General features: G+C 43.0%; 3 protein-coding genes across 8 annotated transcripts in view; 2 read left to right on the top strand and 1 right to left on the bottom strand.

Annotated features, from left to right (window-relative positions):
* The first annotated feature begins 673 nt into the window (after positions 1 to 673).
* Positions 674 to 2,401, top strand: RNF186 (ring finger protein 186). The gene has a single exon (XM_075520517.1). The coding sequence runs from the start codon at positions 1,075 to 1,077 to the stop codon at positions 2,089 to 2,091; it is 1,017 nt and encodes a 338-aa protein (XP_075376632.1). The 5' UTR covers positions 674 to 1,074; the 3' UTR covers positions 2,092 to 2,401.
* Positions 2,402 to 6,612: 4,211 nt separating this feature from the next.
* Positions 6,613 to 23,941, top strand: part of TMCO4 (transmembrane and coiled-coil domains 4) — a 41,304-nt gene continuing 23,975 nt past the window's right edge. The window contains exons 1-8 of one of the 5 annotated variants that reach the window (XM_075520707.1): positions 6,613 to 6,750; positions 10,578 to 10,762; positions 11,180 to 11,354; positions 16,517 to 16,544; positions 18,507 to 18,639; positions 22,271 to 22,368; positions 23,096 to 23,239; positions 23,758 to 23,877. In XM_075520707.1, coding sequence (XP_075376822.1) covers positions 10,584 to 10,762; positions 11,180 to 11,354; positions 16,517 to 16,544; positions 18,507 to 18,639; positions 22,271 to 22,368; positions 23,096 to 23,239; positions 23,758 to 23,877 — 877 coding nt within the window. In that variant the 5' untranslated portion in view covers positions 6,613 to 6,750; positions 10,578 to 10,583. Of the gene's footprint in view, positions 6,751 to 7,031; positions 7,102 to 7,683; positions 7,859 to 10,577; positions 10,763 to 11,179; positions 11,355 to 16,516; positions 16,545 to 18,506; positions 18,640 to 22,270; positions 22,369 to 23,095; positions 23,240 to 23,757; positions 23,878 to 23,941 lie in introns of those variants that run through there. The other 4 variants (XM_075520706.1, XM_075520708.1, XM_075520705.1 and 1 more) reach the window with 4 other exon arrangements.
* Positions 18,474 to 23,941, bottom strand: part of HTR6 (5-hydroxytryptamine receptor 6) — a 40,513-nt gene continuing 35,045 nt past the window's right edge. For both annotated transcript variants that reach the window (XR_012778341.1, XR_012778344.1), the window contains 2 exons: positions 19,827 to 19,943; positions 18,474 to 18,610 (listed from right to left, as the gene is read on the bottom strand). The gene's annotated coding sequence lies outside the window, so the exon portion shown is untranslated. The remainder of the gene's footprint in view (positions 18,611 to 19,826; positions 19,944 to 23,941) is intronic.

Here is a 23,941-nt window from a genome sequence, read left to right as displayed (position 1 = left end):
GAGAGTGAAGGATTTTGGTCAGGCTTTTTTTTTTCCCCCAGAAGAGCTGAATATTTACAAACCCTCCTAACAGAAGGGTGTTCCTGAGTGCAACAAGTTGCCTGGGAACACCGAGAAAAAGAAAGTGATCCTGCCAAGACACTAACCTTGCCTTTAATTTCCAGATCTCTCTCACAGACTCTGTGAGACCCTATGTGACCCTAAGTCATGCTTCAGTTCGCACCTGAAGCCCTCTGATGACTGAAGCTGTGTGTCAGTCTCTTCTCCCAAGTAACTAGCAATAGGACGAGAGGAAATGGCCCCAAGTTGTGTCAGAGGAGGTTTAGATTGGATATTAGGAAAAATTTCTTTACTGAAAGGGTGGTCAAGCACTTGAACAGGCTGCCCAGAGAGGTGATGGAGTCACCGTCCCTGGAGGAGTTAAAAAAACGTGTAGACGTGGCACTTTGGGACATAGTTTAGTAGGCATGGAGGTGTTGGGTTGACGGTTGGACTAGATGATCTTAGAGGTCTTTTCCAACCTTAATGAGTCTATGAAACCAACAAGGATGCTCCTAGGAGAAGAGAATTGATTATTATCAATTATTATTATCAGACATTCAATACTCCATGTTAATAATCTCAACCTCATTCTTTACTTTGTGCTGTAGGGTAACAGCTCTAGGGTAGTGAGTATTGCTAAAGCAAGAGCAGATTCCCTACCCAGAGCACTCAAAATTGGTGATACTTACACTCTCTCTAAGCAAAGCACTGCATTCAGTACACCAATATTAATGTTCAAGAATTCCTCCGAATCTGTCACTGTCCAGCAAAGCAGTGTTTAGAGACCAACAAAATTGCTTTCAACAAATAAAGTACTGATTTAGTAATAATGGTGGTGTCTGGCTATCACAGTGAACAAAGCTACAGTCTGCTAATGCTATGGGGTCTGCTTCTGGACAGGAATTGCTCAGTGACACTATCAGCCGTTGTAAAATGTCTTGGCCACAAAGTTAATCATTAACTTAGGTCCCCATCTCATAAAAACATCGTATTATAAGAGCACAACACGCTTCAAGCTGTCATTAATCAATCATGCATACAACAGGAATAAAGCAACACATAAAAGGAGCCAGAAACTCGGCAAACCCTTCAGATAAGGGAAGACCAACTGCACTGAGGTTTACCTCCATGGAGAAATCCACTGATGAGCTAAACCATGAAAACGGATCGACAGCTCCCGGAGTACCACAGGCTGAGAAGGACAGTCCTGTGCCCACTGTGGAAGGCGCTGCAGAAATGAGCAGAGCAGGACCCCTAACAGAAAACACTGCAGATGTGAAGAGACTGGGATGCACTGAAGAACGTATTAAAGAAATGGAGAGACCTTCAGGCACAGAGCAAGACAGTCCCAACGCCTTTAAACCAGCCATTTCGGAAAGAGACTGTCCAAACTCAAAGCCTCTCGTTATGCTAACGAACTCAAACTCTCCCAAAGTATGCAGTTTTGAAGTGAACCACCAGTGTTCAACCACAACATCTGTTGACATGGACTGCCTAGTCTGCTTCAACAAGTATAACATCTACAGAGTACCAAAGCTCCTGGACTGCCAGCATGCCTTCTGCGCAGTCTGCCTCAAGCTTATCCTCAGGAAAGAAGAGAGTGCCTGGATAATCACCTGCCCCCTGTGCAGAAAAGTCACTTCTGTGTCAGGAGGACTCATCCGCACACTTCAAAATAAAGGAGATATAATGGAGCAGTTGGAAAACTCCGATTCACATCCTGAGGTACATGTCTCTGCCATAGGGCTGGACAGCAATAGCTGGACTCAGACCAGCCACGATGCTTTACACAGAGACGAAAATGCTCCAGCAGACAACAGACTGGCTATCCAGAGACTTGTGCTGCTCCTGCTGCTTGTGGTGATTCTCACCATCCTCATCCTCCCGTTTATATACTCCGGCCTGATAAAATGGGTAATTTGTCTCATGCTTACTTTGGGGTTGGTCATGTCTATGGTGCTTTGCTGCACTCCTAAATTCTACTGGAGGTGCAACAGGGACTCGCTCACCTCCTGCAACAAGGAGACCCACATCACTGCTATTGCCTGAAACGATTAACGTGATCTGCCTAGAGATAATGGACTGGTCCTGCCGGCAGCGCTGCGTGTTGGGCGCGCTAGTCAGTTACTGGACTTTGAAAGCAATCATTCACGTCATAAATTCAACAGGTGGCTAAGGTATCCCACTAAGGCTCAATGGCAATGCACAGTGTTGTTTAATTTCATTACTGGAAACATAGTAAAATATTTATATGTGTTGATATTTATGAGTTAAAAACTGTAGAGTTTCCACACAATTTTTATCCCAGACTAATAATTTTGTTGTTTTGCTTTTGTCATTTTGTTCTCGTTCATGTCATCTCCTGATTCGCACTTCAGAACATTATCTGAAACACCTGATAGATGATGTCCTGTGAAAATCCCTACCTGTGGTTGCCTTTTCCCGCTCTCTTAACACATGTACACCTTCTCTTGTGACAATGTGGGGAAATAAGACTGCTAAATCAGGGACTGGATGCCCAGCCTCAGTGGAAGAGAGCAGTTTTAACCCAGGTTATCACTTTAATCCCTATCACTGCCCAAACGGTTGTTGGCAGGGATGGGAAAGGGACTGGGAAAAGGGGATGTCAGTTGATGCCATTTTAAGTCACACATGAAATTGCAGAGGAAGAGGCAAAATCAACACTCCTAATCTCAAGTCTGTGGCTTGCAAAGGGCAAGGCTCTCAAAAGCTCATGACACTCCAAATTCCCCATGTTATTTAGCACAGAAATAGTCCCTCTCACCTGAACTCCCTTATCTGGCTACCAGCACCACCTCTCTTCTTGCCCTCTTTACATTAAGTATGACATTGCCCTTGGAGATGCCCAGAGATAAACAGACATCTGTCAATTGCTATGCCATACCACATGTGATATTTTTGTATGTAATGTGTCCATTAAAGTTTAATAATGTTAATTGCTTCTGTGTTTCAATTCCTCACTGACAATAAATGTCAAAACATTTCACAGTTTCCTCACTGACAGGAACTACAGCTGAGAAAGCGTATTAGGGAATCTGTACAACTGAGTTGGTGAGTAAAGCAAAGAAGTAATGTGTTGGGTTTTTTCTTTGATTTAAAAAAATACATAGTCGCTAAGAAAATATCCTATAACCCAACTAAAATGAAATTGGAAAAAAATTAGGAGTTTGTTCTAGTTACGTTACATTTTTAAGAGTACCATGGATGTCAGTAGACCTTGGATCAGGCCTGTGGTAAATATTTGTGTTCGATAAGAATGGAAACTGATGTACTCCAGTTGCTCACTATATAAATATACATAGTGTCTCACCAGCAGATAAAACAGATTAGACTAAGAGGGTAAGGAGCTGCTGTCCTCCTAGAGTCTTGGAAAAAAACAGGTCTATTTTCTGCCTAAGAACACAAACCTTCAAGGGAAATAAATGCTTTGTTTTTTCTCATCTATTTGGACAGCAACTGACTTATTGCAAAGTACATATGTAGTAACATTTGCTAGTAACTAACCAGAAAAAAGCTTTTCAATTGGGAAAAGGCAGGTAGTTTTAAACCCAAATACTATATTATTCCAAATACAAAGACTGGACCAGATATTTAGCTGTACTGAAAATAATTTCAGAAACTCTTGCCAAGTCTTTCAGCTCATAGACAATTTTCCTGTCGAGTTCCCTTCACCAACACTAATGGGTGACAGGTACTGTAAAGGTTTGTAACAAATATATTAATATGGGCCTGAACGTGCATGAATGCATCAGAGTAAGCTAGAAGGGTTAAAGGAAAATCATGTGCTAATTGCTACAGAACACTGATCTCATTCAAATGACCAAATAGCAGCAAGGAAGAAACAGACTGTCCTAAAGATAAGATGATAAAGATGAACTGGACTAGAGCCATAAAATAATCCCCATTTAAAAAAACCAACAACCAACAAAAACCAAAGAAACAACTTGGGGAATTTTGCCTAAGAAGGGAAGAGACCAAACAAGATACCCACCACCACCAACTCCAGAAGGGCGTGAGTCACACCCAGTATCAGTTTGCCATCATCAGTCAAGAAACATAACGAAGATTTTAGAGGCAGTATCTTTTGTCCTCTGTATCGCACACAATGGAGCCTGGCTAGCCTGTGTGGGCTTGTCAGCACATGGGTGTGAACAAAGGAAATCGGAGAATGAATGTGAACAGGAAAAATCAGTTTGTTACGTATCACCCTGCCCCCCCCAAGATTTTATTCAATTTTATTACACTAATTTCTACAGTGTCAAAAAAAAAAAAAAGGCCAACAGAAAAGGGCTTCCCTCAAGGCAGTATACCAAGGCAGTGGGAAAGAAGCATATATGCTGTGCGATGACCAGTGAGAGACTGGCTCTCTGAAAGAACCCCCATGGATCCATACAGTAAGATTAGCAGCCATGGAAGTCCAGGGTTCCACCCCCACTGCTTTGTATCAGCACCTTCCAAACCTGCATTCAGCAGTTCAACTGAAATGTTTCTTCAGCCTTTGAGAGCCCCTAACAATCAGCTGATTCAGAGTTCGTGGATGTTGGTGGGAGTCATTACGCCCCAGACCTGGTATCTTTATAACAGCTGTTGATTCTCATCTGACAAGATAAGGCTCAATGACAAGGTAAAACCTTTGAAGCAGCAACTAAGTTTATGGAGAAAAGGCCAACAAAATTGTATTCCTACTCTAAAACATAAAGGATTTGCTTGTACTCAGTTTTAATTCATGCCAGTCTTTTTGGCAAGAATGTTTCAGCTCCGAATTACCTTGCCTTGCTTACCTTACCTAGCTGGCTCCCAATTTCAGCTAGTGATTAGGTAACACACTGTAGCCTGAAAGAGAGGTTCGTAACAAGAAACAGGCCCAGGCAGGCATATTCAGCTGTACCTGACACACTGCACAAATACCTGAGAACTGTGATTTACAAAGACAGAATCCCATTGAGACATTAAGAGCATGGTAAGACCCAACAGTGGTATTTAAGGATTATAGTCTGTATAGACAGAATCCTGGACCAGAAACTTCAAAGGTGTTTTGTTTTAACAATGCATGTACACAAGCCAGTTTTAATTAAAAAATGTGCCTATCCTTTTGCTATACTGTGCTCTCACTCTGCCCCTCTGCCCACAGGGCCCTTCCCAAAGCCACAGTTTTTCCTATTCCAATCCCGTTTCAGGCTTCTCATCAACAAACAGCACCACCATCGCCCACCAGAGTCACTAGTTACTTATATAAGAGAGTGAGACAGGTGCCTGAAAATTTTTGAGTGTAGGTGTTCTAAATTACTGTTAAATGTAGAAGTCTCACTTTAACTACAGAACTTTAAATTATCCATAGTTGTGCTGGCTTTGATTACTATTAAAATATATAATAAGATCCCAAGTTTACAACATCTGGTAAAACTCACTCCTAACTGTCATTCCACTCAGCTTATGTTTTGGTCCACTTTTAACAGCTCTTCCGCATTATCACACAGATATAAACAGGCAAAAATAAACATGGAATAAATAACACATTTCACACTTCCACATCGCTCCGATTCTGTACGAAGAGAACTTTAGGTCCTCAAACACAGAACTGTCAATTCTACAAGAAACTAATTTGCAGATCTTGGTCTGAGAGCACAGATTTATGCCCAGGTGATTCCTTGCTTGTTGTGAATCATTTGCACCTTGTCCATTGTGTTGTGCACTTACCTAAGTCACAGGTGAAGTAGATAACTTCTGCACCCTACCTGGGATCAACAGAACTCACCTTCTGAACTTCAGTGTCATACTTAATGACTATATGATGATACTTAAAATACCTATACTTAACATGAGTACTTGTGTGAGTAAACCTGAGGGGGTCTAATATTAGTAGCAAGCAACCAGGACAAGATATTTGGCCAAATCAAAATCAGCTTTAAACAGAACTGGTACCCAGATTTTTTTTTTAATTTATTCATAAGTAAGTCCCACATAGCACATTTTAAAGCATAAACTGGTTACCCCAGCCACCAACCAACCAAAACTGGTTTTGTTGTCGTAAAACACAATCATACAGAAAAACTGCTCTTCTTCCCCTGAAAGAAATGAATTTCTCCAAAAATTACTATGCATTGGACTTGGGGTTCCAGCCTGAGACTGCTCTCAGGGCAAATGCATTTCTTAAAACCCTCAAAACACAATGCAAAAGCCTTACGCTTGGGTAGCTGAACTAACTCCAAAGCCTTAGGATTTCTGCAAGGCCAAATAACCACAATGGAGCAAAGCCTCCCGAGCTGACTGTGCCAGTAACCCTGCTGCTACCAGAAGCAACACATACATGGCCCTCATATTTGCCTGATGAGTGCATATATATATATATACACACACATGCACATACTTCAGCTTCTGTTCATATGGCTTTGGGATCCCACCCAGTAAAACAGCACGAAGTGCGAGACACCACTGAAGCTTTAATTTTCCTCAGGGACACCAACCTGTCCTGCATCGGAGGTGGCAAGGAAGTCTTGGTGCAGCAACCTGAGAACAGCTTCACCAAACGCACATCGCCACCTCTCTCTGTAACCCTCCCCCAAAGAGGGAGGAGTTCTCACAGGGGAAGAAGAGCTTTAAAGGGAGGAAAAGGGCCAGTACCCACGTAGGCCTAAACCCCGAGCGAGGCACCAACGTGGCGGACAAAGCCCAAGACTGCGGATAAAGGTGGGCAGCGAGGAAAGAGCAGCTACAACCATCTCGTGGTGGCGATGGACCTACCACCATCCCCATGAAGGGACCGGGAGTCAGGTAAGGGCCAGCCCGAGGTTGGCCGCCAGCCCTCGCCATCACCTCAGCCCAGCGCCGCTCCTCCTTACGCTCCGCAATCTACGCGCCTCGCTACGCCAGTCACGTAGGGAAGCGTAGAGAAGCAAAACTGCCGCCGTACGCAGATTACGTAGTGGCGGCGGGAAGGCCAGGCCGGGCAGGAAGGGGCGGGCGGGAGGCGACGGAAGGGAGCGCGGCGGCTCCTATTTGAGGCCGGGCCGGGAGCAGGTCGGGTCTGGGCCGGGAGAGGTGGGGAGAGGGGCTGGGTACGGCTGGGGTGCAGCTCCGCGGGCTGAGGGGGGTGTAGCGGGCGGGACCCTTTCCTCGGGCCGCTCCCTGAGGGGAGGGCTGTGGCGGCGTCCGCCTCGCTGCTGGGGGCTGGTTTCCTCTCCTCAGTGGTTGTCAAAAGTGCTACTTTCTGTGAGAAAAAAAAAAAAGTCTGTATTCTAGCAGCAGAGATTTCAAACACAAAGGATGCGCGATAAAAGCGAATATCGGCAGCTGTGGAGATGTTGGTCCTCACAGCTTTCCCAGCAGAGGTGTTTCCCTCACGTTTTTCCCGCTAGTGATTTCTCTCTGCTGGTCACATCCCTCTCCACAGCTTTGCCCACCTTCTGTGTACTGACATTGCTTCTCAGTCACTGCTGCTACAAGCATCGGGATTAACCAGATCAAACACGCTCAGTTTTGCAGCTACTTAAGCTTTTAGCTTTTCCATGTCCCCGTCCCCTCAGTCCCTGATCTCTGGTTTACATTTAGCATGCATTTCTGCGGCAGCCGTCTGTATTGCATTCGCATGTTTTTGCAGGAATATGTGATTTTATCTGGGAAACTGAATTAATTGCATTCCATGTTCGTACTTTGTATCTATAGATTAAAAGCGAAGGCCGTGGTGCTCCCAGTATGTAAGCACGTGTGGCTCTGGAGCCCGGTGCAAGTCCCCAGGAAAATTCATCTGCCCAAATGTTTCCACGGTCATTGTGTCCAATGCTTAACCGCAGTTCAGGTGTGCCTTGGTAAGGGACTTTTTGGCCAGCCCCATCTGAATAATTATCTACAGCTACTTCTCTGAAGTTGATGAGATGTCTCATTAACTTTTGAGGGTCTCAGAGATTAACATGTCAGTGATTTGGTCACTTTTGTCATAGTTTAGGATGAACGTGATGCCAGCATCTCTGTAATTCTTCCAGCAGTAGGGAGCACGTGTGTATTGTACAGCTTTAGATCCACAAAAGGATTATGTTTCTGCTTTCCAAATAGGATTTTGGGAACTGCTGTATAAAATACACCACCTCTCAAGAAAACAAAGGGCTTTGTGTGAAAAGTGAGTGCTGGAAGTGATAAAATATTTCTCTTTCAAGTGACAGTTCAGATTATGGCAATGCTATTGATTGCTGAATCACATTGTTTGAGACAGAGACATGAATTCCAGTGCCACAAGCTGTAAATAACTTTCTGGATATATCTCTAGCTCTTAATTATCTCATCTTGGATTTAGTGGCAAAACTTCTTGCCCCGAGTTTTCTTTAGTAAATCGCATGTTGCCATTTTTTATGCTGTGTGTCTGAAAATCCAAGCCCATTTTTTCCTAGATACTTATGAAGAAATAGATATCTATGCTGAGGGATGCACATCAAGCACTTCAGAGCAAAGTCTTTCAAAACTTTCAAAGCAAAACTTTCTCTGGGTATTCCAGCTGCTCAGCATTCTGAATTATTCATTGCATAACAGCAATAAAGTTGCATGCAAGAAGCCACTATGGTGTCGCTCCACAATTGGTCACATCTTTTATGTTATTGGGAAACAAAGTTAAACAGTTGTACTGTTTCTGGATCCTTTTTAGCTGCTTCACTTTTCATATGAGCCTGTGTTAACAAATCAATACTTCTATCACAGCGGGGAAGGGGATTTTATTTTCAGTGCTGTCTCCCATAGTAATCTAAAAAATCTGTGTCCAGAGGTGAGTAGACGTGCCACGTAATTGTTTGTGAAGTTATTGAAACTTTAAGTGTTAGATTATTTCTGGGCAAATTGATCTGTAAGTCTGGATGTTGTAGGAAGATCAGAGCCTAGCAAGTGATGTGAAATGGATTTTGGGGGTCCAAATGAGGGCTTTGGAACTCCTCAGGTAATAAAACAATGTTGGGATTTTGTAAGAAAGTCCTGTAAGGCATGGAGGCACGTCTTGCGCCGCCTTCACAGCTGCAATTCAGCAAGTGTAAATGCTGCTGCGTGTTGAGGTTGGTACCGGAGCGGGCCTGCTGGGGCCAGGATTGATCCCAGCCGCCCGTGCTCCCCGGGGAAACGTAATCTGGCCCTTCCCTTCTCTGGTTGGTACGGAAATAACAGAGTTTATTTATTCCTGCGGACTTTGTGCTCCCATGTTGCTGGAATGTGATGTTTCCATGGAAACGCACCGCGATGCCTTAGACCCGTGTGCTCGAGCCACGGACAGCATCAGGAGATAGGTGTTGCAGGGGGGCTGAGCTCTCCCAGGGAGAGAGGTGCAAGTTATGATAACCATCGACCCTTGAGTGATGAATTTTCCTTGCATTTATACATCAGCCGTTAAATAGTGCAAGCCTTCAGAAATATGAATCTCTTTGAATAATTTTCTGAGCGGGAAGGCACAACAGACACCTTTCCTGGAAGACCATGACAAATGGCATGCAGATAATAAAATCTCTTTAAAAAGAGCTGCTCCTGTGCTGCATTTCTTTCTTCTAGGACTCTTAAACTATCCCATAAATGGTGTCTGCATCCTCTGAGATTCAGTACTTGGTTCAGTACGGGCTCCTAATTCCTATTTAAGCCACTTTCCTTGCTACAGGGTTCAGAAGAAAGGAAACATTTAAATAGGAAGTATATAATGAAATAGGTGGTTTGGGCCCCTTAGAACCCTACTGAATCTTGATGAAGTCAGTAGAAATTTCAGGTGATGTAAGTGACCTTCGGAGCAGATTGTTACCCATGTTGAATGGTGAAATGAGCTGTTGTTGTGTCTGCCTGATTTCAGTCATCTCGGTTAGCCGCTGGTATCATCGGGGAGCTCCCGGGGAGCAGTTGTAAGCTGTTCAGTTGGAAGAGTGCATGTCTGTGCTCTAAAAAATAATATTTTGGCCCAGCTCAAGGTCTGTGTGGCGCAGGGATCTTATGTTCAGGGAAAAAGCAGTGGCAGGTTGTGTAGAGGGGAAAATGTTACAAGCAAAGCTTAACAATGTCCATGGGACACATTAAAAGTCCTTCTCATCAGAGGCTGCAGCTGGACTCAACTTTCTTAACGCCATCAGCAAAATAAACAGAGGAGCAATTTGGGTTGAGGATGAGAGAGGCAAATTATTTCCCAGGCAGCTGTACTGGTCCCTGCACCAGGTGCAGAGCTTTTATTTTACATGTTATTTTTGCGGTAAACATGTGAATGATATGCCTGAATGGAGCCCAGCCTCTTTGCATCTTGAAGGAGATGTCTCCTTTTGCTCTGTGAAGTATTGTCGGCTCATTTTGTGCAAAACTTTTGAAACCTGGAGAACAGAAAATCTCCTGTTGTCTTCTTTGGTTACAGCACCATGTTGGGGGGGGTGCACAAGCTGGACCTTGACAGACCTGACTTAATATCGACAGCAAGTGTGACGGTGAAAAAGCAAAGGCAATTTGTCTCCTTGCTTCCTGGTTTCTAACTGTTTTGTTTTTTTTTTTCTTCTCCTCTTTCCTCTTTGAACTTGCAGGTAAAAATGGCTGCAGAAGAGAAGTGGAAAGGTTGGGCTTCGAAACAGCATAGCGGGGCTGAACAGGCAGGTGAAAAAGAACCATGTGTGCTTCTGGGCCAGCAGCTGGGTGAACCAGGAAGATTTGCTTATGCGGCACTTTGTGGGATATCCCTAGCATGGCTGTTCCCTGAAAAAGAGCAAAGGTACTACGTGGGATAGCAAGGGGTGAGCAAAGGAGGTGGCTTTTGGGTAGAAGCTCAGACGGAGCTGGTATCAGATTCTGTGTGCGCTCTTCTGAAGTTAGGGGAGTGGAAGATCCTTTTGACATTAGGTGTTTTCTTAATTGCATTGAATTTCTCTCTTACACCTTTAAGACTTTTACATTTCAAATTGCATCCCTTAATACTGCAGACTTCAAAGCATGTATTGAAGAAAGGTCTAGCTCCATTCCGATTGCTTGCTTGCTTGTTTAGCCAGCTTGTGTAGCCACTCGCCTTCTGCTGACTTCTTATGATGCTTTTTGTGTGAACAGCAACAGATCAACATTTGAAAGCAGGGACCACTCAAAGCTTGCAGAAATCCCCAGTTACAGAGCCTTAACTGCTACTGTTGCCTTACAGCTCCTTCAGGACAGAATTCATTGAGGGCTTTGTGAAATGGCTGGACCTGCCCAAAGCTGTCTTACCTGCCATGACAGCATTTGCTAGCGGTTTAGGAGGTGAGGGCACAGACACTTTTGCCCAGATTTTGCTGAAGGATCCCATCTTGAAAGAAAATCCAGTTGTCATTACCCAAGTAAGTTCACACACTCCTCTCGCCCTTGTTTGCTTTTGCAGAAGAGATTTCTCATACGTGTCTGTTTGCAACTGAAGTTCTGTTTGTACAGTCAAGGAAGTAAAATCAGTGTTTCTGATATGCGTATATTTCTGAGCAGCTGTGTGGGTGACTGGCAGTCTCTCTATCCATTAACAGCTCGTGGAAGTGATGAACATGAGGCACCATTACTGTCTGTTGAATTAATGCTTTGTGTCTTTGATGCTTTTGCTCTACAGAGAACTGTCAAACTTTTAACTTTGACTGTATTATTGCAGTGGTTTTGATTCATATGTGCGTTCTGCAGATTTTGGTGAAACACTGAACCTGATAGGCCTGGTTATCATTTGTTTCAAAGCCCTTTCACTATACCTGTAATACAAAGGACCTCTACGTACATGCTCCAAATAACACAATTCCCAGAGTCTTTTTCCCAGAGTCAGTTTTGGCTAGAAGGAAATAAGTTATTGTGACCTTATTTTCTTTCACTGAGAAAGTATTAGTGAGACTGGGACTACTCCGTAATGTTCTGATGTAAAAGCTTGACGTAAAGATAAAAGAGGTAAAGTATTTCGGTGGCATTCACCTTTGCTGCAGAGTCTCAGCTGGGGAAGATATCTCCTCATCCAGCCTTACGTTATGACGTGCAGGGCGAAGAGCACAGTAGGCTGCTGCTGATGCCAGGCACAACGTGGCAACTGTCACCTCGCACCCTTCACTGGATACTGCATGCAAGGAAATAGCGAGGCATCCTGCGTGCAGGCAGAACTCTGATACTGAGTAATAGTTATCACACACTCACCTTTAGCAATGGCCTGAGAGAACAGCAGATGTGAGAACAAGGCTGCGTAAGTAAAGATATGATAGGAGTGAACTTTCTTGGTCATCGTGACCAGCTCCCATTATCTCAGCCATCTTTTGTGTCTTCTAGTCAGTCCATAAAAGGCCTCAGAGGATCTGCTCCAAACATCTGAATGTTACAATGTCCAAAGTCCTATAACAGTATAAGTACAGTGACAGAGAATCTTAAGCTTAATTAATAAGTTAGGACAGATCATCTAAAATAAGAGCAGCTGTTGTGATGTTGTTTGCTCAAAATCAATAAATCCACACTGAGTTCTTTCTGCATCTAGATGGCTTGGTATTTCCCAGGTTGTTTCCCTCGTTCTCTCTGCTTCAGGATGGATCCTCTAGAATTAGGCAAATTTTCCTGCATTGCTGCTGAGTTTATTAAGGGTGAAATTTTGGTGAAATTTAACTTGTGCTTGCTCTGAGCTTATGCTGCCTAAGGGTTCCTTGTACTTTTACAAAAGTGGCTCTAGATCAGTGGGAGCGCATGGTATTTTGCTCTGAGCCAGAGAACTGTGGCACTTGTCACCTGGATTCAGGTAGAATACAGAAGCCGTAGGTTCAACTAATTCTTTGATTAGTTGAAAGCAAAGATCGGGAATAGCTATCAGTCTAATGCCACAACATCAATACCTTATGCAGTCTTGTATATGGGCAAGGTGATTGATTTTGTCAAAGGAACGACAGAATTAAAGACTTCTGTAGAGCAAGGCAGCAGATGCATCTTTGGGAAAGCATACTGGCATGTGGGAAACTTCAGTGTATCAAGCTGAGATCAGCTTTTCCCTTCTTACCTGAAAATAAACAAGCTACGGGACAAAGCCTTGTGAATTCTTGATATGTTGCTTTATGGTGCTCTTGCTTTTTTTGTATTCAGCTGCTACTGATGCAACATTTACTGTTTATTTAACAAGTACACACCTTAATTGCTCAGTGTGTTTAGTGGTAGGGTCCTGTCAGCACTAGTGCCTGCATTTTTTAATGCCCTCCATGTCAGCGGTGCTGAAGGGATGATACATGAAGTCAGGAGACTAGAGGTGAGCTCACCATTGATTCAATGAAAATTGGAGGATTATGGATTTTTATCTTTGTTTGCATTCATTGCAGATGACTAACACAGGCAAATGTTGGTTAACTGAATCCTTTAAGGACAGTAGTCATAACACACAGGCTGTGAGTGTGATATGAGAAGGCAGTGTAACAAAAAGAGGTGAAGAAGTTGACTTTGCCCACTTTTGTTTCTTGATGATAGGTGAGAAAATGTTGGGAGGTTTTATTAGGAATCAGTTTTTTGCTCCGAAGGTACTTAGAATGCCCATTTTCCTGTGTTTTTCTACACACATCCACTGTTGTTGAGGAAATGGGTTTTGAAATTGCAGCAATTAATAAAAAGCTGGCAAAGATTCTGAATAAAGATCGCTTCCCTTTCTTTGTAAGGTTTCTCACTCATACAGGTGGTAATCCTGTGCATAGAGTTCATAGGGAGATTCAAAACACCAACTGGCCGCACCACAAGAAGGACATTGAGGGGCTGGAGCGTGTCCCGAGAAGGGCAACGAAGCTGGGGAAGGGTCTGGAGCACAAGGCTGATGGGGAGCGGCTGAGGGACCTGGGGTTGTTCAGCCTGGAGAAAAGGAGGCTGAGGGGAGACCTCATCGCTCTCTACAGCTGCCTGAAAGGAGGCTGTAGAGAGGTGGGGTTGGTCTCTTCTCCCAGGTCACAAGTGATAGGGCGAGAGGAAATGGCCTCAAGTTGCGCCAGGGGAGGTTTAGACTGGATATGAGGAAATTTTACTTCACTGAAAGGGTTGTCCAGCATTGGACCAGGCTGCCCAGGGCAGTGGTGGAGTCGCCATCCCGGGAGGTATTTAAAAGCCGTTTGGATGAGGTGCTTAGGGACACGGTGTAGTGGTGGGCTGGGCAGTGTTAGGTTTACGGTTGGACTCGATGATCTTAAAGGTCTTTTCCAACCTATACAATTCTGTGATTCTGTAACTTCAAAAGAAGACTGAAATATAATAACTGCTGCTTAGAGGATGAAAACAAACTACTTGTGAACTATTCTAATCAATGCTGATTGGATTCCAGATGACTGCACAGCGGTACGTGCAAAGCCTAAACCAATTAGAAATACTTGGGAATGCTAATTGGCACAGATGCAATAAAAACAGTAGTTCCAGTTTGTCAACTGATTACCTGTATCCATCCCTCACCTCTTGAAATACATGTATATAAATGCTTAGGCCAGATTTTGAAAAGAGATTATTTGCTATTAGGTGCCACAGATGATACTGGGCATATTGTACAGGACCTGAGTCAAGACCCATGACTCCCTTTGCAACACACAGGGAGAATTTGTTGCCTACAAAGGGGCTCTGCACAAACCACAAGCCTGTTGGAAAGTCATGGCAACAAGGTTACAAGCTTCACCTTATTCTAGACTTCAGGCTCTTTGCTTGGTCAACTTTCTGCTTGGGACTTCCAGCCCTGGACCTTCTGCTGGGCTTTGACGCCTCTATGCCAACCCTTCCTCACAAAACTGCAGCCAGGGAGGAGGTGATGGTGCCCATGTATCTAATACTTGGGTAGTTACAGTACTTGGGCTCTGGGAAACCCGAGTTACTTTCCTCCCTCTGCCTATGGGGATTAATGTTTCCAATTCCCACATCCCACCAACCAGCCTGGGGAACAGTCTGCAGTGTGTGTGCATTCACAGAATACTAATCGTGGCCGGACCTTAAAAGAAGCCTTTTTTTCCTGCAACAGGGTGATTGGGGGAACAGAGGAGACCTGATTCAGTGACTAACTTAAATTAAAAGAGTTATTCACACACTGGAGATAGCAAACCAGGACCTTCCTGTTCTTGGATGAGTGCGCTGGCCATTGGGATGCAGGATGAAGGAGCAGTGATGACTGCTTTGTGCAGAGCCCAGCCCAGCAGATACCTTCTGGAAATCCTTATCCCATTAGGATTTGCAGGACAGGCAAGCAAAAGAAGGCTTCTCTGTGGATGCAAACAGGCACCCAGATATTCAGCAGTAGAGGTGTGTGTATGAAAACATTAGGCAGCAGTGGAGCGAAGGTTTTGGGGCTATACCTTGTGAAAAAACACCCATAGGTGGGAGTTCAGCTGCCCTAATCCTTTGGTTTCCCTAGTCCTATGCAAAAGCTCTCTTCTCCTTTATGAAATAGCAGATGCTTCTCATGTTAAAATGATATTCAGAGTGCAGGCACTTACTTTTGCCTGGATAATACCTACCGTTTGCCCCTCTTCTAGTAGGAGTTGGTTAAGGATGGCTTGTTCTCCGTTCTACACTCCTTGTGCAGTAGGGAAAAGATTAGAGACATTTTTACGATACAAATTTTGCTTAGGAGCTTACGGGACTAATAATCATAAACTCTTTGGCAGCATCCTACATCTTTGGCTGCATTTTTTGTGTTCCCAAAGGGTTGAAGGATTCCCTGTAAAATTCAGCTGGGCTTTATTTGTGTGTAGGAGAAGGAAGTAGCTAGACTGAGCTAATGCTTAGTGTTGTAGTTACATAAAGAACTTAAAATTTATCCAGTGACAATAAAAGAGAAGAACATAATAGTAAAAACACTGGCCTCTTTTTTCATGGATTTGTCCATAGAAACCATCTATTGGATTGATCTGTTTCTCCGATTTTTTTATGATGAAGAGCCAACACAGAAGTCAAGTCCCTCAATCTTGACCGATGACCATAAATTCCGAGTTTTCTGTTTTTGAGTACTTAATCCAAAAGAACTTCATGCCAGTTCAGCCTTACCACCTACAGCTATGAATTCCCAGAATGCCAAAGAAAATAGGGGCCACTAGTCCATCAGAGTAGCATTCAAACCTGTTATTCATGTTGAAAATATGAGTATATATGCCTGTATAGCGAGCAGCAGTCATTAGAGTGGTAGGAGGATTAGAGCCCTGTTTCTCCAAACTTTGAAGTACGGTGTAATCGTGGTGCTTTCAATTGCAACCGGATCACTAATAACAAAAAATACGGGATGCTTCAGCATATACCAAGCAGGCACTGCCCTCCCATCCTGCGCTTATCTACTTCTGTCCCGCCATTTGTACGTGCATATGGAGAATTTTGTACTGGAAACATCTGGCTTTGCTCTGTGCTGCCCTACGGAATTGTAGCTTGCTGGCTTCCCATGTTCATGAACTGCCATGCTGCAGTAATTAAATCATAGTCCAATGGGTTTTCATGCCTCCATTTTGAGACCTCTGGGCACATGTCATCAGTTTTAACTTTAATATACTTTTCTTCTTTTTAGGATCTTCTATCCTTCTCTCTTAGAGATGGTAAGTTTACCTAGCATTTGTTCTTTGTAAGAATAATGTAGATGAGTTTACATCTGATACTTTAAAATGCTTAAGAAGCTCAAGGTACCATCCTATTTTATCTTAGCTTCCTTTATAGCAAAAGCAGCACGCTCTTTCCCTGCATCCACTACAGGAAAAGCAACTATTATATTAGGAATTATTAATAATACCTGTTAAAAATTGAACAACTGTTTACCTCCTTATCTTCACGTCGTGGATTGGCATGCAAATGTATGCGATGGTAGAAAAGTTCTGAACTGAAATACCTAGAGTGGGGTGGTTTTCATCCAGTGTTTACAGGGGAGCAGGTGACCTCTTCCTGTAGGAAGGCAGTGAAGCTGTTATGAAAATCTCAGCCTAGCAAATGTTCTGCAGATTGCTTGTTGCCTAAAAAGAAAAAAAAAATATTCAGGGAATAAATTCCAGAGTGTCCTGTGAAGCCTATTATAAATAATGTGATTTTACCCTTATATTATATTATGCATAAAACAATTTTCTGGTTTACAATCCGTAACATGGATTAGTCTGATAAAATTAATGAAATAAAGACTGCCTACTGAACAAAACGTTCATTTCTAAAAGAAGCCCGTTTTATAGCACTCCTTGCATTTTTTAAATCTCTGTGTTTTAACATGTTCTCACAGGAAAGAACTCACTGGTTGCTGATTAGCCTGTTTCACTGCAGAACAAAGTACTATTTTTGTTCTTGCTTTATTTTTAATGGAAAATTGACAAGTCAGTTATTGCAAAACTACTTATTTTGCTAAGCTGGAATTTAAAAGAATTATATTTTCAAGGCTCGCTGACTTACTGCCAAGCTGGCTAAGTAAAAAGCTAAGTTGTGTATTACAGGAAGCAAGAAGGCTACTCGTTAAAACACCTGCTTGGGCTTGCAAGATGTGGCACATATCGGGGATGAAGTGAAGATAAATACTGTCCTTATTTCTCAACTAAGCACAAGTTTTAAAAGTGGCGTCATTAAAGCCTACCAAAGTAGTTTGGTATCTTGGTAATGATGGTAATAAATAAATAAACTTAATAGATTGCCAAATGCCGTATTTCATTTACATGCAGTGGGTATCAGAAACATACTTTGTAGTTGGGTCTTCCTGGTATCTTCACCCACCCCTAGAAAAGCAATTGCACTTTTCATCCCAAAGTGCACCAAGAACCCTTTACAAAAGCCTACCATCAGCGAGCAGCAGGTGCTACTGAGAGAAACACATTAAAAAAGCAAGAGTTGGCACAATTAATTTAAGATCTATTACATTTAAAATGTCTTTTCTTAGAGGACACCTGCTTATAAGCCCAGGAGTAATCATTACTCTTGTCAAGCATTGTCTGAGTGCACTGCCCACTCCTGCATCTCCAGCAGCAAAGTATAAATGCAAACAATTGTCAGTGATGCTGCTAGGTGAGTCGGTGTGTAGTTTTAAACTCCAGGGTCCTTCCTGCTGCCAACAAGATGAATTGAATATAAAGGTTTTGTATGGAGGTGCATTTTTACAAGATACTGTATCTTGCATTGGTGCATAGTTGAGGTGTACTGTGTCATGCTACCCATATATATATTTGATATTTCCAGTTAGGACTGGTCTTGCTGCAGCATTTCTCTGTTGAGAAGAACGCTGCAGCCTATCCAGAGCCAAAAACGCCTCTATCACAGAGCATGAAGACTGAAGGATTTGAGATCCTTTTTCTGCCATAGAGGCAATGACCTGCTGTAGTGACTCTGTTCACAGGATGAGGTTTGCAGGGATGAAGGATTTTCCATTTATCGTTCTCTTCTCTAGATAGTAGTACATGGAAGATGAAGAGGGCCTGGGAGAAGGAGCCATGCTTGTATGTAACATGGTCCTCTAGCACAGCTGAGGGCACCACTCACTGTTTAATCTGGTGCAATGCAGACTGATTGATTTCCTGGGCTTCCCTCTGTTTAAGGGTACTACGATGCTCGAGCAAGGGTGTTGATCTGCCACATCACCTGGCTGCTGAGAATCCCCTTGGAGGAGCTGGAAGTCCTGGAGGAATCTCTGCTTGAGAGCCTGAAGGAACAAAAAGAGGAAGAGTCAGAGTAAGAACATTTGGGTTGACTATGGGATGAGAAAACACTGCTGGTGCTTGAAAGCTTAGCAGTAATTACTTGTGCCTAAGTCCAGTCTCTGATCATTTCCCCCATGGCTCTTAGTGTAATCATTTATGGCTTGATTAGGGTTGCAGAGCCCTCACAGCACTTCGGCTGCACTGAGAGGCAGGAAAGCTCAGCATTCTTAAAATCAGAGCTGAGACCCAACCTTGCAAGCTGCTACTCCGCATTGAACTGCCTCATTTCCGTGTTCAGTTGCCTCTCCTAGACTGTAGATTATGCTTAAATACATCACAAAGCTGTCGTGTCTCTTATCTCTTGGCCTAATATTCTTCAGGTAGAACTGCCTCTTGCGGAATGAAGTTCCTATAAATGTCAGGGTTAGATCCTCAGCTACTCATTTTCTATGGATCTGTCCTTCTCTGTGCCTGTTTAAGAGACAGCTGTCTAACTCCTATTGAAGGTAGATTTCTGAGGGCAACAATCTGCATCTTTAGATACTTATGGACCTGACTCCTAATTCTTTGTTATTAATATAATTCTCTTAACCACCACTTCTTAGATGTGAAACAGCCAAAAAGTTGGTATCTACAAGAAATGTAGTATTATTATATTCCACTTATCAGGCAGGAATTGTGCAAAGGTTTAGCAATATGTAAGGTAGTAAACATGTCCATATTGGACTTTCAAGGGACCGATTAATATTTTTATCTGTCAACTCAGCAAACAGGTTATGAGATTAATCTGAGTGCTAATAAAGGTTTTAATCAACGTCCCTGACACAGTACAGTTCAGACGTTACCATGAGGTCCAGCATGTGATTTATTTAAATAAAGCTTAACTTTATAGCACACTGTAAAAAGGGAAAGTCAAAATAATCTCAAAGCTCATGGATTGCTAAACAGGACACCATTTGGCATGCAGGAGCAAGGGTTGGTATTAATGGGGACTGTTTTGCTGTGGCTTGTGGAAACAGACTCAGTCCTGGGCCTTTAGCACAGGAAAACACCGATGCCGAGGGTGGCGTGTCTCTTGCAAAGATGATGCTCCAATACCTAATTCTGTATCAACTGGACTGGCTCTTGAAATGGGCTGTAGCCAAATTTGCAACCCAAAAAGATAGCAGCGTGTCTGATAATGGCAAGAGCGACTGGAGAATTACGCTGCATACTTACAAGCATGGCTTTCAAACATTGCAGCTAGCCCAGTGAGTTTTGTGCATATCTGGTGTGGCGAAAGCCATGGATTTCAATCTTGTTCTTTGCCCAAGTTGCAGCCATGAAAGTAAATACCTATTAGATAAAAGGAAAACCAAATCTTTATAATGAGAGCGATGCAAGACTGCACTGCGACCACATTCGTTAATGCAGTGCTAAAACAAGCACAAGGCTGAGACTTGTGGGGAATCGATGACCCTTTGTTTGCTTTCAAGTTAGGATTCAATGGGGAAAGGCAGCAGAATATAAACCTGTCACCACTTTGACCTCACAGACTTTTGGGAGCAGGGAATGCATTAACATCTGCTTAGGATGCTTCCAGCTTTGACCATCCACTCCAAGAGGTCTTGGAACAGTAACAACCAAGCAGGGTTTTGACAGCCTCTGCAGTGGCGTTTTTTATTGATATTTGTTAATGGAAGGTTTTGCTCCTGCCTTTGTTGCTGTGGGTGTGTTGGACTGTGGCCCGTAACGTGCAAGGTTAAATGTACAGTCATCTCTACAACAATGCTCCAAACACTCAAATCCATGTTACTAGCACCAAGCATGTTCTGACTTGCAGGTGTGAACCTCTCTTTTGTACATGGTTCTGTAAAAAACTGGAAAACATGACGTCAGTTGCTTGCTAATGTGTACTCCTGCCACTTTTCATCACTGGAAAATGACCTGAAATTCCACCTATAAAATCTCTCTGAACGTAATTTGGCAAGAAGCTGCATATCCAAGATCACTGAGGGTAGAGAAGTACCAGAAAAGGCAGTTAATTACCACAGTGGATAAAAAGCAGTCTGGTAATCAAGTGATAATTGTAATGCAGAAGCTATTAGGAAAGCAACTGTCAAAAGTGGTTGCTAGCAGCTACAGAAGGAAAGCAATGACAGGTAAAAGTTCTCATGACAGTAGTTTTACTTACTGCATCTTCTGGCAGGCTTTAGCTGCAAATTATCTTTCTACCCACATAACTCAAATTGCTCATTATTGCAACTAAAGCCAGGTTAGCCGTATTTCAGCTCTCTCGATGTCATTATTTTCAGCCCGAGACAACAGCACATTGACTTTAAAAGCTGATGAACCACTATGTAGAACAGAAATTGCTGGATAGTGCCAACTTACATATTAACAGTCAGACTGCAGCACTTGTTTAAAGAACTCCAGGAGCAATTTTTTCCAGGCATTCAGATTGGTGACTGCATGCACGAACTAGGGCATATCCAAATACCGCCTTGACCACGGGGTTGTAGAAAGTCAACATGCTTATACGGAAGTTGCTGAAGAGGTAGCCATTGCAGGCAGCACTGTTCTCTGCAGACAGCTACATTTGCTGCTGCAGCAGGTAATACGCGATGTTTTTTGGAGGATCTCTGTGGAGACGAAGTCTCCATGCCATGCAAGTCAGTGGGAGTTCTGCCATTGACTTCAGCAACACAGGATTTCACCCACTGTGCTTCATTCTCCTCCTGCTGTGTTTTACAAAGCTGCGTATTGTTTGGGACTCATCTAAAATTGTCTTTATCAAAATTGCAGTGCGCTTAGGGGGTTCCAGGAAGGATTAGGCAATTATATGGATAATGAAAATCCACAATTAGGCTAGGATTAAGAGGGAAAATATCCAAGTTTGGAAGCAAGATAAATTCTCGTGTTTCAAGGCCCAGATGAACTGCTGCGTAAGCAGGCTAGAAGGAACCTTCATCTGTAAACAACTTATTCCAGTATCCTCTGTTTCTCGCACTTTCCTCTGAAGTGGGAAGTATTTCTTGTAAGAGAGAAACCAAAGACGGTGGAGAGAAGCCAGAAGTAGTACCTAATAAGTGATATTTGTTCCTGTTAGTTTTATTTACCTGTTTCTGATAAGCTTGTTAAAATGTAGCTTAAATGTACACAGACAAATGAACTAATGACTGTGTTTAATAACCATTATATTATTATATTATGATGTGCAATTAGAAAGCAGCTCAGTGTAAACACTGTTGTTGGAAAATAGTTTAATTCCAACTCTTTATTTGTTATCACAAATTACCCCTATTCCCTTTTGTTTCAAACACTTTTCCCTGTTTCCACTTAGCTTTCTTGTGTTTTTTTAAGACGCATAGGCAGTATATAGTTATTGAAATGCCTTTGACTTTTTGTTTCTTTTTTTACAAGCTTCAGCCCTATTAGGAAGGGTTTTCCAAGTAAGTAACATCTGTTGGCTTTTGTCAGCAATTAAATCGTTTCAGTTTAAATCTGTGGGTTTATGTCCATGCTCATAAATCTGTGTGTGTTGTCACAGTCCACACCTGCATGTTACTTTTTACTGTTCCCGGTAGAGAAATTACACTGAGGAGAATAAAACCAGATTCTGATGCAGCACTGTTATCCATCAGGCTTTTCCATCAGCTTTTATGCTTCTAATCCCCCCACAGAACTGCAGAAGTATCAAGAAAAAAGAAGGAAAGAAGAAAAAAGCTGAAGAGATACCTGCTGATCGGTTTGGCAACCGTTGGGGGAGGAACAGTGATTGGTGAGGCTGCCCTAGGTGTTTTGGAGACTTGCTCTTGAATTGCATGCACAGCACTAGGGGCAGAGGGAGGGGTGTCTGAATTACATATTCAGCAACAGAAACCATCATACCTTTTAGCCCAAGCTCTAATTTTAAAGCGTTCACTGCTTTTCTTTGCCAGGCTGAAAGTAGTATGTCAGATACCAAAAAAACGCCCCAAACAAAACAAGACAAAACAAAACAAAAACAAACAAAAGAAACCCCAAATGCAAGAAAAGTATTTTCAGCCACACAAAAATAAAAGTGAAAGGATTAGCTGGAAAAGTTATTCCAGTGTAGCTTCACTGGCTGGGGGAAGTATTAAACTGAGGTTGTCACCCTTTAAAAATGTTTTCTCCTCTTTTGCTCTTGTGTTACAAGAGGATCAGATCTTCAGCTCTAAATTCAAAATAGTGTGAGACTAGATCAGTGTTTCCTAAGCAAATAGGGCATAGCTCACCCCAGTCTACCACACATTTTTCCTTTGACTTTTAAATTATTCTTCATTTTTATTGAAGTCTGTCAAAGAACCTGTGCAGAGATTCAGGGCCTGGGGCGGGTCTCAGAAAGCTCCTTTACTGGTGATGCAAAAAAGACCATAATTTGTGCTCTTTCAGTAGCATTAGCAGTACTCACACAGCACAGGGAAATGACTGCTTCGTTTTTGTAAGTGATAATAGTTTGCTGATATTACTTGTTGCATCTTCAGGCTTGACAGGGGGTCTTGCTGCCCCTCTGGTTGCTGCGGGAGCTGCTACTATCATTGGAAGCGCTGGAGCAGCTGCTTTAGGTTCGACTGCTGGAATTGCTGTCATGGCATCCCTTTTTGGCGCAGCTGGAGCTGGCCTTACTGGTAAGAGAGTGACCGCACGTTTCTCAGCTACTGAGGCACAGGATCATGTCTGCAAATGCAGAGCTAATGACTTAACTGAGCTCTGCAGAGCAAGGGAAGCAACTTGAGGTGTAATCTTACAACTGTGAAATTTTTATTTCAATGCTGATTAAGATACTGTGTAACCCCTGATGACCAAGTAGGAAAAGAACATTTGGTACATGGCTAATGAAGGAAATGAAAGCTTACTGCTTTGGATTAGAAAGATGCTGCCATGGAGAGCAGCAGCTGTTAACAGCTGATGTCTGGTCTGCAGCAAAAAAGCCTTCTGCTGGGATTCCCTCCAATCACACAAGCTCAGAAGGATCATGTTGGTTCCATACCAAGCTCTAAGTAATGCATGGACTGGCTGAGGGCTTTGGAAAGTAAAAAATGCGATCCAGATTACCGAAGTAGTTTCTTACGAACTTCTACTGTTGGCAGAGTCTGTCCTTGCTGTGCGATTTCTGAGACTCGTGTTTCTGCCTTGCTCTGTGTAGGATACAAGATGAAGAAGCGTGTGGGAGCCATAGAAGAGTTTGAATTCCTCCCACTTACTGAAGGAAAGCAGCTTCATATCACCATAGCAATTACTGGATGGCTGTGCACTGGCAAATATGGTAAGAACAAGACGAGGAAACTGAGAGAAGCCTGGAGAGCCATGTCTGTGTTCCACTCCAGGCA

Source organism: Mycteria americana, chromosome 18 (genome assembly GCF_035582795.1).
Source record: "Mycteria americana isolate JAX WOST 10 ecotype Jacksonville Zoo and Gardens chromosome 18, USCA_MyAme_1.0, whole genome shotgun sequence".
In the NCBI taxonomy this organism is placed as follows: Eukaryota; Metazoa; Chordata; class Aves; order Ciconiiformes; family Ciconiidae; genus Mycteria; species Mycteria americana.
Note: the sequence above shows the minus strand (reverse complement) of the source record. Positions and strands in the feature narration are given on the sequence as shown.

Coding starts and splice junctions, on each gene's coding strand:
- RNF186 (XM_075520517.1), top strand. CDS start 1,075: ATGCATACAACAGGAATAAAGCAACACATAAAAGGAGCCAGAAACTCG.